General features: G+C 36.4%; 1 protein-coding gene across 8 annotated transcripts in view; it reads left to right on the top strand.

The window, feature by feature from the left end:
• Positions 1-12,972, top strand: part of RAPGEF6 (Rap guanine nucleotide exchange factor 6) — a 235,469-nt gene that overhangs the window by 196,045 nt on the left and 26,452 nt on the right. For all 8 annotated transcript variants that reach the window (XM_068535821.1, XM_068535820.1, XM_068535815.1 and 5 more), the window contains 2 exons: positions 5,842-6,053; positions 11,825-11,948. In XM_068535821.1, coding sequence (XP_068391922.1) covers positions 5,842-6,053; positions 11,825-11,948 — 336 coding nt within the window. The remainder of the gene's footprint in view (positions 1-5,841; positions 6,054-11,824; positions 11,949-12,972) is intronic.

Here is a 12,972-nt window from a genome sequence, read left to right as displayed (position 1 = left end):
ACTTATGGCTGGAATTAAATAGCATATTTTATTTATTTCTCTTTTTATAAGTCTAGCCAAAGGTTTGTCAGTTTTGTTTATTATTTCAGAAAACCTGTTCTTAGTTTCATTGATCTTTTCTATTGTTTTTCTGGTCTCTTATTTATTTCTGCTCGGATTTTTGTTATTTCCCAAAGGGCTTAGTTTCTTCTTTTTCTAGTTCTGGTTACATATGTTAGGTAATTTATTTGAGGTCTTTCTTAATATAATTATTTATAATTATAAACTTCTGTCTTGGAACTGCTTTTGAAACATCCACCGAATTTTGGTATGTTGTATATCCATTTTCCTTTGTTTAGAGGCATTTTTTAATTTCCCCTCTGATTTCTTTGACCCATTGGTTGTTCAGGGGTGTGTTGCTTAATTTCCATTTATTTGTAGATTTTCCATTTTTCCTCTTGCTGTTTCACACACTCTGGTCAGAAAAGATACTTGGTATGATTTGGGTCTTCTTAAATTTTCTAAGACTTGTTTTGTGGCTTACATGACCTGTCCTGGAAGATGTTCTGTGCATGCTTGAGAAGAACGTGTATTCTGCTGATGTTGGATGGAATGTCCTGTATATATGTGTTAGGTCCATTGATCTAAAGTATGGTTCAAGTCCAACATTTCCTTGTTGATTTTTTTGTCTGGGTGATTGATCCATTGCTAAAAGTGGGGTATTTAAGTCCCCTGCTATTACTGTATTGTTTTTTTCTCCCTTCAGATCTGTTGATGTTTGCTTAATATACTTAGGTGCTGTGCTGTTGGGTGCATACATATTTACAATTGTTATGTCTTCTTGCTGAGTTGACCCCTTTATCATTATATAATGACCTTCTTTGTCTCTTATTACCATTTTTGACTTAAAGTCTATTTTGTCTGACATAAATAACTCTATTCTGTTTTGGTTTCCACTTGCATGGAGTATCTTTTTCCATCCATTCACTTTGAGCCTGTCTGTATCCTTTAGGCTGAGTTGAGTAGGATCTGGGATATATAGTGGGATCTTGTTTTTTTTATTCACCAGTAACTGTGCCATTGGATTGGAAAATTCAGTCCATTTACCTTTAGAGTAATTATTGATATGTAAGGACTTAACCACTGCCATCTAATTGTTTTCTGGGCGTTTTATAATTCCCTTGTTAACTTTTTGACTCTGTTGCTGTGTTCCTTTGTGAATTGGTGCTTTTCCATGGTGGTATGCTCTGATTCCCTTTTCATCTTTTGTGAGTCCACTATAGGTTTTTGCTTTGTGGTTACCATGAGACTTACATGAAGCATCTTATAGATATAACAGTCTATTTGACACTGATAAAATTTCAGTCACATACAAAACTCTACCCCCTCTTTTATGTTTTTAATGTCACAGTTTGCCTTTTTATATTGTGTATTCATTCACAAATTGTAGTAGCTAGAGTTATTTTTGACACTCTTGTCCTTTAACCTTTATACTCTAGTTAACATGCCACTATATTTAAGTGTTGAGAGTTTTTTAAATTTAACTGTATACTTACCTTTATCAGAGTGTTGTATATTTTTATATGTTTTCATGTTACTAGTTAGCATCATTTCATTTCATTTGAAGAACTTCTTTTAGCATTTCTTATAAGGCAGATCTAGTGATGGTGAATTTCTCAGCTCTTGTTTTTCTGGGAAAGTCCTCCATTTCTCTAGGATAACTTTGCCAGATAGAGTACTCTTGACTGTTAGACCACTCTCTCCTGGCCTGTAAGGTTTCTGCTAAGAAATCTGCTGATAGCCTAATGGGGTTTCCTTTGTAAGTTACAATCTTTTTTTCTCTTGCTGCCTTTATTATAATGTGTCTTGCAGAAAGTTGTTTTAGATTGAAATAATGGGGTGACCAATTAGCTTCATGAGCTTGGATGTCTAGATCTCTTGCCAGGTTTGGGAAGTTCTCAGCCATACTTCTTTAAATAGTCTTTTTGCCCCCTTTTCCCTCACTTCTCCCTCTGGAACTCCAGTGGTTTGTATATTGGGGGTTTTTTTTGATGGTTTCCCAACTTTCTTCATTCTTTTTCTCCTCAGACTGAGTTATTTCAAAGTTCCTGTCCTCTATCTCATTGATTTTTCCTTCTCTTTGGTCTACTGGATGTTGATGCTCTCTACTGCATTTTTTCATTTCATTCACTGAATTCTTTGGCTCCAGAATATTCATTTGGTTCTTTCTTGTGATGTCTATATCTTTGTTAAATTTCTCATTTGTATCATATATTGTTTTCCTGATTTTGTTGAATTGTCTTTGTTTTCTTATAGCTGATTGAGTTTTCCTAGAACACCTATTTTGAATTCTTTGTTAGGTAAATTATAGATCGCCATGTCTTTGGGTTTGATTATTGTGAACTTTTGGTGATGTCGTGTTTCCTTCATTTTTCATGTTACTTGGAGTTTTGCATTGCTCTTTTTGCATTTGAAATAGCATTCACCTTCTCTGAGTTTTATGAGTTGCCTTCAGGATAAAAAACCTTTCATCATTCTTGATATATTGATAGATTCTGAGGCTTTCTCAGGCATTGTGTGGATACATCTGCTCCATGCTTCTTTTCCCTCTTGTGGCAGAATTCTGAAGCTTGTATGTCTTCTCTGTATCCTAGGATGTACTGTGTCAGCTGCTGATAGTGTCTCTTTTGTTTTCCTAAAGGTAGTGCTACAGCTCAGGTTTGTGGTTTCTTCTTTGCCCACAGACTCCTGGCCTGTTTCCTGTGTGTGTTTCCTCTCTGCCAGAGCTTTCTCTTGGGACCTTGCACAGGGAGTCAGTAGCAGAGTGGGGGGAGGTGTGGGTTTGTGCATGGTGAGCTGCAGGTGGTCTTGGGTACGTTGGGGGGTTTACAAGTGAGGTTTTCCCTGTGGCTCCTGGATGGGCTTCCTGTTGGAATCCAGAAGCATTTAGCAGGAACCGCATCCCTTTAATACCCCTTGGAATCTTACATGCTGCTCTTCTGATCTGTTCCCTCCCCCCAGTCATGGAGCTCCCACTTTAGTGCTCTGGATGCTACAAGACAGAATGAGTGTCTTTGGCAGCATCCTACACTGCTAGGGCAGCCAAGCATTCACTCACTGGCTCTCCCTTTCCCCTGTGAGAGAAATCATGGGCCGTCTAGTTTAGGCTTAAGCTGTGGTTTCCTTGATGCCAGCAAAGTCAAGCTATTTCTATTCCAGTGCATCTGCACTCTTTTTTTCTGTTCTGTTATACTCCAACAGAGTGCTTGAACTTCTCCTCTGGATACCTGGACTTCACAAAGGTTCTCATGTCTGTAGCTGACCACCCAAGTCAGTGTTCTCTGTGTGTTCCCAGACCACAGCTAAGTGGGGCCAGAACCATTTCATAGTCTCCTGTAGGTTCCACAGCCAGTACCCAAATCTGCCTGCTTGTTACCCAGTACACCAGTGGGTGAGGCTCCTCTCAGGTCCCTTGGTCTGTGATTCTGGGTCTCACAACTCCCACAGAGGCACTACTTACTGTTGGATAGATGCTGAATTTTTGTTGTTGGGGCAGGGGGTAAAATGAGGGTCGTCTTATGACAGTATAATGCTGACATCACTCTCTCCAGTCATCTCCTGGTTGAAGTTTGTTTTCTAGTCATTTCTTGCACAAGGGCTTATGGGAATTATATATCCTGAGCATATTCAGAGTGTTTTTCTGTTGCCTTTGAACTTCAGTGTCAGTTTATCTGCCTTTAAAATTCTTGTCTAACATGTAATTTCTTGGGAACCTCATAGATAATGGCTCTACAACTAGCATTTTATATAGCTGTTCAAGTTTCTGAGTTTACTCTCCATATTATTTCCTTATCTCTGAAGTCATTTACCTTTACATGGGTGTTTCCACATCTCATTTAGTTCTGTATCAAGTTCTCTGGAACTGTGGTACCTATTCTGTAGATTCAGTTCTTTTGTTTCTGAATAGTTTTCTCAAAGTGTACTTTTGAATATTTTTTCAGTTCCATTATTTTCGTTTCCTTCTTCAGGGATACCAATTATATATATTTTAGATCTCCTTTGTCTTCCATATCCATTATTTTCTCTCTTATTCTTTTCAGCTCTGTCCATTTCCATTGATTGCTTTTGTTAATCCTTTCTTTTAAGTCACTTGCCCAAGGTTTTAGCAGTGTCTTTTTTTTCTTTATGTAGGTTCCAGTGTTGCCTTCATTTCTCTGTTGTTTGCATTTTTTTCTTCCATTCTTTTCTAAACTTTACTTAACTTTTTTATCAACTTATATATTTTTTCCCTAAACTCTTATATCACTGCATTACTCTTTGTTTACTTTATTAGTTCATTTGAAATCATGGCTAGAGTCATTAGTCCCAGTTTTTATTGTATTGTTGGAACATTTTCCTGCTTTATGATCTTTAAGTCTCTGTTTTTCCTTGTAGCAGCATGTTATAGCTCTGGCATTCATTCCTTCTTTTTGAATGACATGAGTTTTCCTATACCATCTCTCTGCAGGAGATTCATGTGGGAGAAGAGCCAGGGCAGTGTCCCAGGCTAGCAGAAATAGAGCTTTTGTATGTGAATTGTTTTACCCTTTACTTCTCTCCAGCAAATGAAAATTGGCAGTTTTATGGCTGCTTACAACTCAGTTTCTCCCTTCTTTCTTGTGTTACTGTTAAATTCCTTCTTGCCAAGATGTTATATCACTGTGTGTACTGTGTTAATCTTACTTTCCCTGACACTCTCTGGTAAAGAACAGAGTCCAACCCTCTCCTAATTCTGTCAGCCTATGGACTCTGTTGTGTTGTTCCAAATAGGGGATTCCTGGTTTGCCTTCTGGGTGAGTTCCCTGCTTCAGAGAGCTGTGCTTTACCAGCTTTCATTGACATCTTCAGCTGCAGGCATTCTTTTTCAGCATTTTGCATACTCAAAGTTGACCTTGGCTATTTTTTGACAGCCTTTCTAATGTGTTTAGGAGTTACAGATATCTCTTAGTTTTGGTGGAGATGAAATTTGCATTCCTGTTATTCATCCTTGTAGTTGTTTGGGATGATTTCTGAGAAGCAGAGGGAACAAAGATACTTTAACTGCACACTTTAAAATCAGAAGTCAAGAGAACATTTTAAATACCATAGTATTGGTAAAAGTCGGGTGACTGAGAACAAAAGAGGGATTAACTGGTAAGAAAATTGCACTATTCATTCAGCAGCATACCTATGAGATGGTAGTATAGAGGTAAGGGATAGGGAGGAGGAGTTGTAGCCTAATTGGCATGCATTATTTTTAAAGTTAGGACTATCTGAGTTTGTTTAAAATCCTATAGAGAGGAGACATTGAATATATGAAGGCCTGAGGGACAACAGGATTAGAATCTAGGGATATGGAAGTATTGGAATCAGGGACATGAGTGGCCAAAATCTCAAGGAAAGAAGGTTTTCAGCCCCAGAACTTGCCTTGCTTCTTATATAACGCTTGTTATTACTTACACCACTTTCAAATAGATAATGTGTCCATAAAGTTATTTCTAAGCAAATAACAAAACATTGTGATACTTGAAGTTTATATTTAAGTTAAATGCCTATTTTATGGAATTATTATATTTGTGATTTACATGCAGACTACAAAATAAAGGCTGTTGGTATACAACTGTAGGCAAGTAATGTAGTTCCTTTGAAGGAAGTTTTCCTTAAGATCAAGGAGTCCCTTTTATTTATTTTTTTTTCATGGTTCTCTTGTTTATTTCAACACATTGAAATTTGTCCCTGCTTATTTTACCTTTATTAGAAAAGATTGGTTTATACACTTTCCTGACCTGAGTCCTTTCTCTCCCACAAGTCCCTTTCTAATGTTTTTATTCTCATCTTCGGCAGTGGCTTGAACCTGGCATCTGTAGCACGACTCAGAGGTACTTGGGAAAAGTTACCAAGCAAGTATGAGAAACACCTCCAAGATCTACAAGACCTTTTTGATCCATCTAGAAACATGGCAAAATATAGAAATATTCTTAGTAGTCAAAGCATGCAGCCTCCAATTATTCCACTCTTCCCCGTTGTCAAGAAAGATATGACTTTTCTACATGAAGGTATTTAAAAGTTATTTGAAAATTAGCATATTTAGCTTCAGCTAGTTCTCCATAATTGTGATGTATTTAATGTATTTTCCAGCCTATTGATTAAAAGTCACTAAAGCTTTACCCAGTTAAATGCAGCAAATCTTAGGAACCAAAACCCACATTATTGACAAGAACAAATGTAGGTATTTACCCAATGCATTCAAACTTAAAGTTGACTTACAACCAAAATCAGACTTTTTGATCTTATTTATTGTTTTGTTTAGTAATATTTTTCCTTCCAACTTCGTTTTTTAATTACTAAACACATACGGAAAAGTACCCAGAACAAGTGAACAACTCAATGAATTATGACAAAGCAAACACCCATGCAACCAACATCCAGTCAAAGAAATAAAATATTGCCTACCTCCCAGCACCCCCACTCAACGTCCTTTCCTAGTTACCACCTTCATCTTCCCCAAAGATAACTAGGGTCTTGACTTCTAATACTGTGGTTTAGTTTCACCTGTTCTTGAACTTTATATAATCACAGAGTATGTTTATTTTTTTAGTTTTGGTTTGGCTTCTGGATTATTTTGGTCAACATTAGACTTGTGAGATGAGATTCTTCCATGTTGGTTTGGCTTCTGGATTATTTTGGTCAACATTAGACTTGTGAGATGAGATTCTTCCATGTTTTTGAGTGTAACTGTACTTCATTTTCAAAACTATTTAGCATTCATTCCATTACATAAATGCAAAAGAGTGGATTCATCCAATCCATTGATGAGCATTTGATAGTTTCCACTGTTTACGAATAATGCTGCTATGAATATTCTTTCACATATCTCGTAGTGCACGTGCATTTTTGTTCAGTATAATTCACAGTGAAATTTATGGGTCCTGATATTCATATAATCAACTTTGGAAAGTAGTTTGAGGTTAATCTACTAAAGTGGAACACTGGCAGTGTTACCAGAGTTCTTGTTGTTCCTCATTCTCACCAACACCTGGTAAATTGATTCTTTTTATTTTTACCCATTCCAGTAGGTGTGTAATTGTATCTTGATGTGGTTTAATTTGCATTTCTCTGATTACTAATGAGGCTGAACACCCTTTTGTATATTTATTCGTCCTCTTTTGACAATTATCAGTTCAGTGTCTTGCTTATTTTTTATAAGGTTCTGTTTTTCTAATATACTTTTTAAGAATTTTGTGTAAGTCCTGTATATAGTGTGACTTGCCTTTTGACTCTCTTAAGGATGTCTTTTGATGAACAGCAAGTTCTTAGTTTTAAAAACCTAATTTATTAACCCTTTGCCATGTGGTTTATCTGCAATCCCCTTAATTGATTTTTGTGAGTGGTATTTTTCCTCCATTAACTTGCTAACTATACAGTGTTTTACTAATTTTCTAGTGTTACACTAGACATTATATTGGGTTGGCCAAAAAGTTTGTTCGGTTTTTTTCTGTAAGATGGCTCTAGTAGCTCTTAGTTGTCTTTCACTTCATTCGAAACAATTTTGTTAGATTGTATCGTGACAGCTGTCATGTCAACGTGCATTTTTCAAAAACTTATCAAAATTGGTGGATTTTTGTGTAGCCATTTTAATATTGAAGATGGAAGAAAAACAACATTTTCGGCATATTATACTTTATTATTTAAAGAAACGTAAAAATGAAACTGAAACGCACAAAAGGGTTTGTGTGGTGTATGGAGAAGGTACTGTGACTGCTCGAACGTGTCAAAAGTGGTTTGCGAAGTTACGTGCTGGAGATTTCTCGCTGGACATTGCTCCACGGTCGGGTAGACCAGTTGAAGTTGATAGCAATCAAATTGAAACATTAATTGAGAACAATCAACGTTATACCACGCTGGAGATAGCCAACATACTCAAAATACCCAAATCAAGCATTGAAAATCATTTGCACCAGCTTGGTATGTTAATTGCTTTGATGTTTGGGTTCCACTAAGTTAAGCGAAAAAAACCTTCTTGACCATATTTCTGCACGTGATTCTATACTTAAACGTAACAAAAACGTTTCGTTTTTAAAACAAATTGTGACAGGTGATGAAAAGTGGATACTGCACAATAATGTGGAACAGAAGAGATCGTGGGGCAAGCGAAATGAACCACCACCAACCACACCAAAGGCCATTCTTCATCCAAAGAAAGTGATGGATGTTGTGTATATGGTGGGATTGGAAGGGAGTGAGTCTTCTATTATGAACTCCTTCTGGAAAACCAAATGATTAATTCCAACAAGTACTGCTCCCAGTTAGACCAACTGAAAGCGGCACTCGACCTAAAGTGTTCAGAATTAGTCAACAGAAAATGCATAATCTTCTATCAGGATAACGGAAGACCACATGTTTCTTTTATGACCAGGCAAGAACTGTTACAGCTTGGCTGGGAAGTTCTGATTCATCCGCCATATTCACCAGAGATTGCACTTTCGGATTTCCATTTATTTCGGTCTTTACAAAATTCTCTTAATGGAAAAAATTTCCATTTCCTGGAAGACTGTAAAAGGCACCTGTAACAGTTCTTTTCTCAAAAAGATAAAAAATTTTGGGAAGGTGGAATTATGAAGTTACCTGGAAAATGGCAGAAGGTAGTGGAACAAAAAGATGAATATGTTGTTCAATAAAGTTCTTGGTGAAAATGAAAAATGTCGTTTAGTTTTACTTAAAAACCAAAGGAACTTTTTGGCCAACCCAATATATTTATACTTGTTGATATTAATTCAGGTAATATTCATTAGTACTTTTCTGTGTGTCAGGCAGTGCAAGAAGTTAGACCATTTAAATTCCCATTTACTCACCTCCCGACTTATATACAGTTGTTTCCATGCCTTTAAATGCCACATGATACTATTGTTGTTTTTGTATTGTTTTGTTATTGTACTTTACTGTGTAAAGTCAGTATTTATTTAGCTTTACCTGCATGATGATATTGTTACTGTTCCTGCATTTCAAAGTTTTCATATGGTTGGGGTTTTTTTCTCCTGTAGAACACTGATTATTATTCCCTTATGCGCAAGTCTACTGGTGATGAAATCTCTTACTTTTTGCTTATTTGAAAAATGTCTTTAATTAATATTCATTCTTTTTTTTTTTTTTGAAATTTAAATTTATTTATTTATTTAGGCTGTGGTGGGTCTTCGTTTCTGTGCGAGGGCTTTCTCCAGTTGCGGCGAGCGGGGGCCACTCTTCATCGCGGTGCGCGGGCCTCTCACTGTCGCGGCCTCTCCCGTTGCGGAGCACAGGCTCCAGACGCGCAGGCTCAGCAGTTGTGGCTCACGGGCCTAGCCGCTCTGCGGCATGTGGGATCCTCCCGGACCGGGGCGCGAACCCGTGTCCCCTGCATTGGCAGGCGGACTCTTAACCACTGCACCACCAGGGAAGCCCAATATTCATTCTTAAGGCATAACTTTGGTTGGCACTTACCTTTCAACATTTTGAGATAACAAAACTGTCTCCTGGCTTCCATTGTTATTGTTGAGAAATCAAGTGTCAGTCTTATTCGTTGTTCCTTTGACAATAATCTACCCTTTTTCTAATAGCTGCTTTATAATTTTCTCTTCTCTCTATCTCTGTTTTTCTCTAGTTTTGCTATGATGTGACTAGGTACAGTATTTGGCTTTCTCTGACCTGGATATTTTTATTCATTCTGGAATTTTCTCCCAGCTTAGTGTCCTATTTTTTAATTATTTCTTCAACTATGTCTAATTTACTGTTAAATTCAGCAGCAAATTCCTTATTTCAGTTATTGGGGGTTTTTTTTTCCAGTTTTACAATTTAAATTCATTTTTTATCTTCATGTTCTCTGCCAAAGTTCTCAGTGTTGTTTTTTATAACCTTGCACATAGTTACCAGTTACTATTATGTTTGTCTCCAATAACTCCATAATCTAGATCCTTTATGAGTCTGTTGTCTTTTTTTTTTTTTTTTTCCTTGCATTTCAATCATGCTGAATTTTCTCCTGATGTACCTGGTTATTTTTGACCAAATGGATGTTGTGTATAAAGAAATTACAGAAATAATCTAGGGTTTCAGACAATATTACATTCCTCCAGAGAGAATTAAAGCTTGCTTCTGCCAGGCAGCTAGGGGTGCTAGCAATCCAAAAACCACATAAACCATTTTCATATTTTGAGATAATTTAACACTGAACTTTTATCCCAGTCTGCATTTAGTTTATCTTTAGTCTGAGGATATATATATAGGCCTTTAAAATCCCAACCCAAAACACTGAAGATTTATCTAGACTTAAGTTTTTCTTCTCTAACTTCAAAGGTCATGGTGGCACTACTCAGTTTTTCAGCTCATCATCCCTTTTCTGAAATCAGCAGATGCTGGGTCAAGCACTGGGAAATGCTGAACTTGCCACAGATCTTCATTATTGCTTCAGATCTTCACAGCCTTGATAGTTTTTTGATGACTTAAAACATTTTTTTTCTATTTTTGTCCAACTTTTCTAACTGTTCTTAGCAGGCGTGTTGTGCCAATTAACTAGTTGTACTGCCCCCACTTTCATTATCACTCCTTTTTCATAAGAAAATATTATTATAGGCTTCAAGTATATTTTTCTGACATGCTCCCTCAGAACATGTTTATGTGACTTGAAAGTATTTTTGGTTATCATTTTGTTTTCAACTCATGTTGAGACCCTGAACAATTTATATGTCCAATGGATAGGTGCCATTTACTACAAAAAGGGAGCCCACCATGTGTTCCAGACCCATGTGATTCTCAAACTTGGCTTCAGGGACTTGGAATTCCACAGACACCTCAGGGGCTACGTGGAAAATAAATAGGGTCACACCAACTGTTAAAGACAGGTGTGAAAAAAAGACAGTTAGATTACCCTTTGAACATATAATTTTTTGCCTTGTGGTTTGAACTGGGTAAGCCAACATATGGGCTAAGTCTGGTCTCATTCCTGTTCTCGTCAAAGAACAGTAGACCATTTTGAGAGGTGTATGAGTTTTTTTCCTCAGAGAACTACTTAGTGAAACAGAAACAAAAACCGTGGAACTTATGAACAAGCAAATTTATGTTTAATGATTAAAGTCATGATTGTAAATTCAAATTCTGGGGAAGAGAAGATGAAGATGCATGGCAGACTAGAAGATGTCTACCCCTCCGAGCCAGCCACCTCTTAATTTTAACTAATTATTACCACTTGGAAAACAGACCTATCAATACTATTATTTAATCCCCCACCTACCCACCCCACTTTTTTTCTTGGAGATAAATCAGAAATTCTTGTTTTCTTGGGATGTCTTCCACTTCTTAAGTGTTGACAGCTCATTTTACAATTTTTTTAAGTATCGTAAACCATAGGAACCTTACTGGATTAGTTAAGCCAAAAGTCACTCTTTGTGACCTCTGGCTAAAACCTAAGTTTTCAAGTGCTCTACTCTGCTGCCCAAAAAAGCAGATGCACGTACCTGCCTAAGAGTGGGCTGAGCATCTGGAGAATTAGATTTGAGGAGCTGTACTTTTTACTAGGTGTGCCTACAGCATAATGAAATGGCTTTTAGAAGCTATGCACAGTTTCTCACTTTCCAATAATCATAATCATTACTTCCATAGGAATAGAATTTCTCCCATTAGCTCATTCCCTGGGAGCAGGATTAAACCATCTATGGGTTTATCAGTTCTTGAAAACAAAAGTGACAGTTTGAAAAAGAAGGTTCTGATTTGTGCCTCCAACAATAATAACTTGACTTCTGCTACCTTTATATAGATATTTTAATTTTGGAAGTTAAAAAAAATTACTTTTATTCTGTAGGAAATGATTCCAAAGTAGATGGTTTAGTAAATTTTGAGAAGCTCAGAATGATTGCCAAGGAAATTCGTCAAGTTGTTCGAATGACTTCTGCTAACATGGACCCAGCTATGATGTTCCGACAGAGGTATGTCATTGAAGTGTGTAAGTGTTACAGAGCGGCACTGAGCATGATATAATATTTTTCATTTATTGACCATCTGCCATTTGTTACGCAGTGTACTAAGTGCTTTACAGATGTCACTCTCAAGTAATCGTTTGTCACTATAACCTTTAAAGGTTGGTAGTAGTACTGGCCTGCCTTTTACATGTGAAGAAACTGAAGCTCAGAGCAGTTAGGTAATGTGTCCAGGATTACATAAATTGCTGAGATTTGAACCCTAGTTCTCTATTACTTTTTTGAGTACATGGATAGTTCTGTATTGTTATTGTTAATGAAAATGTCATCTAACTTAAATGTAAGTAAGTTGCTGATCTTTACTGAAGTTATCACAGAGGACAGATGCTTTCATCTGGTTTCTAACCAAATGTATGAAGTATTAGTCTTTTATTTTTACTGAATATGTCTTTTATTTTTATTGAATATTTTTAAAGTTCTATTTCTACCTAAGTTCTACTTTATTCTTCTAAAATATATTCCTTGGTCTCAAGTCATGGTACTGCTGTTTATTTGTATGTAAATTCTTTAACGCAGTTTAGAAAGTGCAAATTTAAGGATGCTCCATCTTTAATAAAAATGAAAGTATTATTTGCATTCAATATTAACCTGATCTTCTAAGAATGCTTTTTAAAATTCATTTTTAATGTAATAACAAATGCCTCCTCAAATTATATAAAACATAAAGTATGTTGTCAAGCTGTTCCCAGTAATTTTTGTAATTTTTAGGGTAAAAAGATATTAGGGTTTTAATTTTTGGTCTGATTTTCTTCTGGGCCTTTGTGTATAGCTTCAGTACCTAAGAGCTTTAAAAATGAAATGTTTACCCAGGCAGACACAATTCTTGTGGCTTGAAAGAAATATAGCCTACTAAGGAAACAAAAATACTTGGTTCTTTAAAAGTTAGAGATGGAGTTTTTGTAACCAAACAGAATCAATGTGTGTCAGGATTGGTTTTTTTATTTTTGTTTTGTTTTGTTTTGTCTAAATCACT

The sequence above is a fragment of the Eschrichtius robustus genome, chromosome 2 (genome assembly GCF_028021215.1).
Source record: "Eschrichtius robustus isolate mEscRob2 chromosome 2, mEscRob2.pri, whole genome shotgun sequence".
Taxonomy (NCBI): Eukaryota; Metazoa; Chordata; class Mammalia; order Artiodactyla; family Eschrichtiidae; genus Eschrichtius; species Eschrichtius robustus.
Note: the sequence above shows the minus strand (reverse complement) of the source record. Positions and strands in the feature narration are given on the sequence as shown.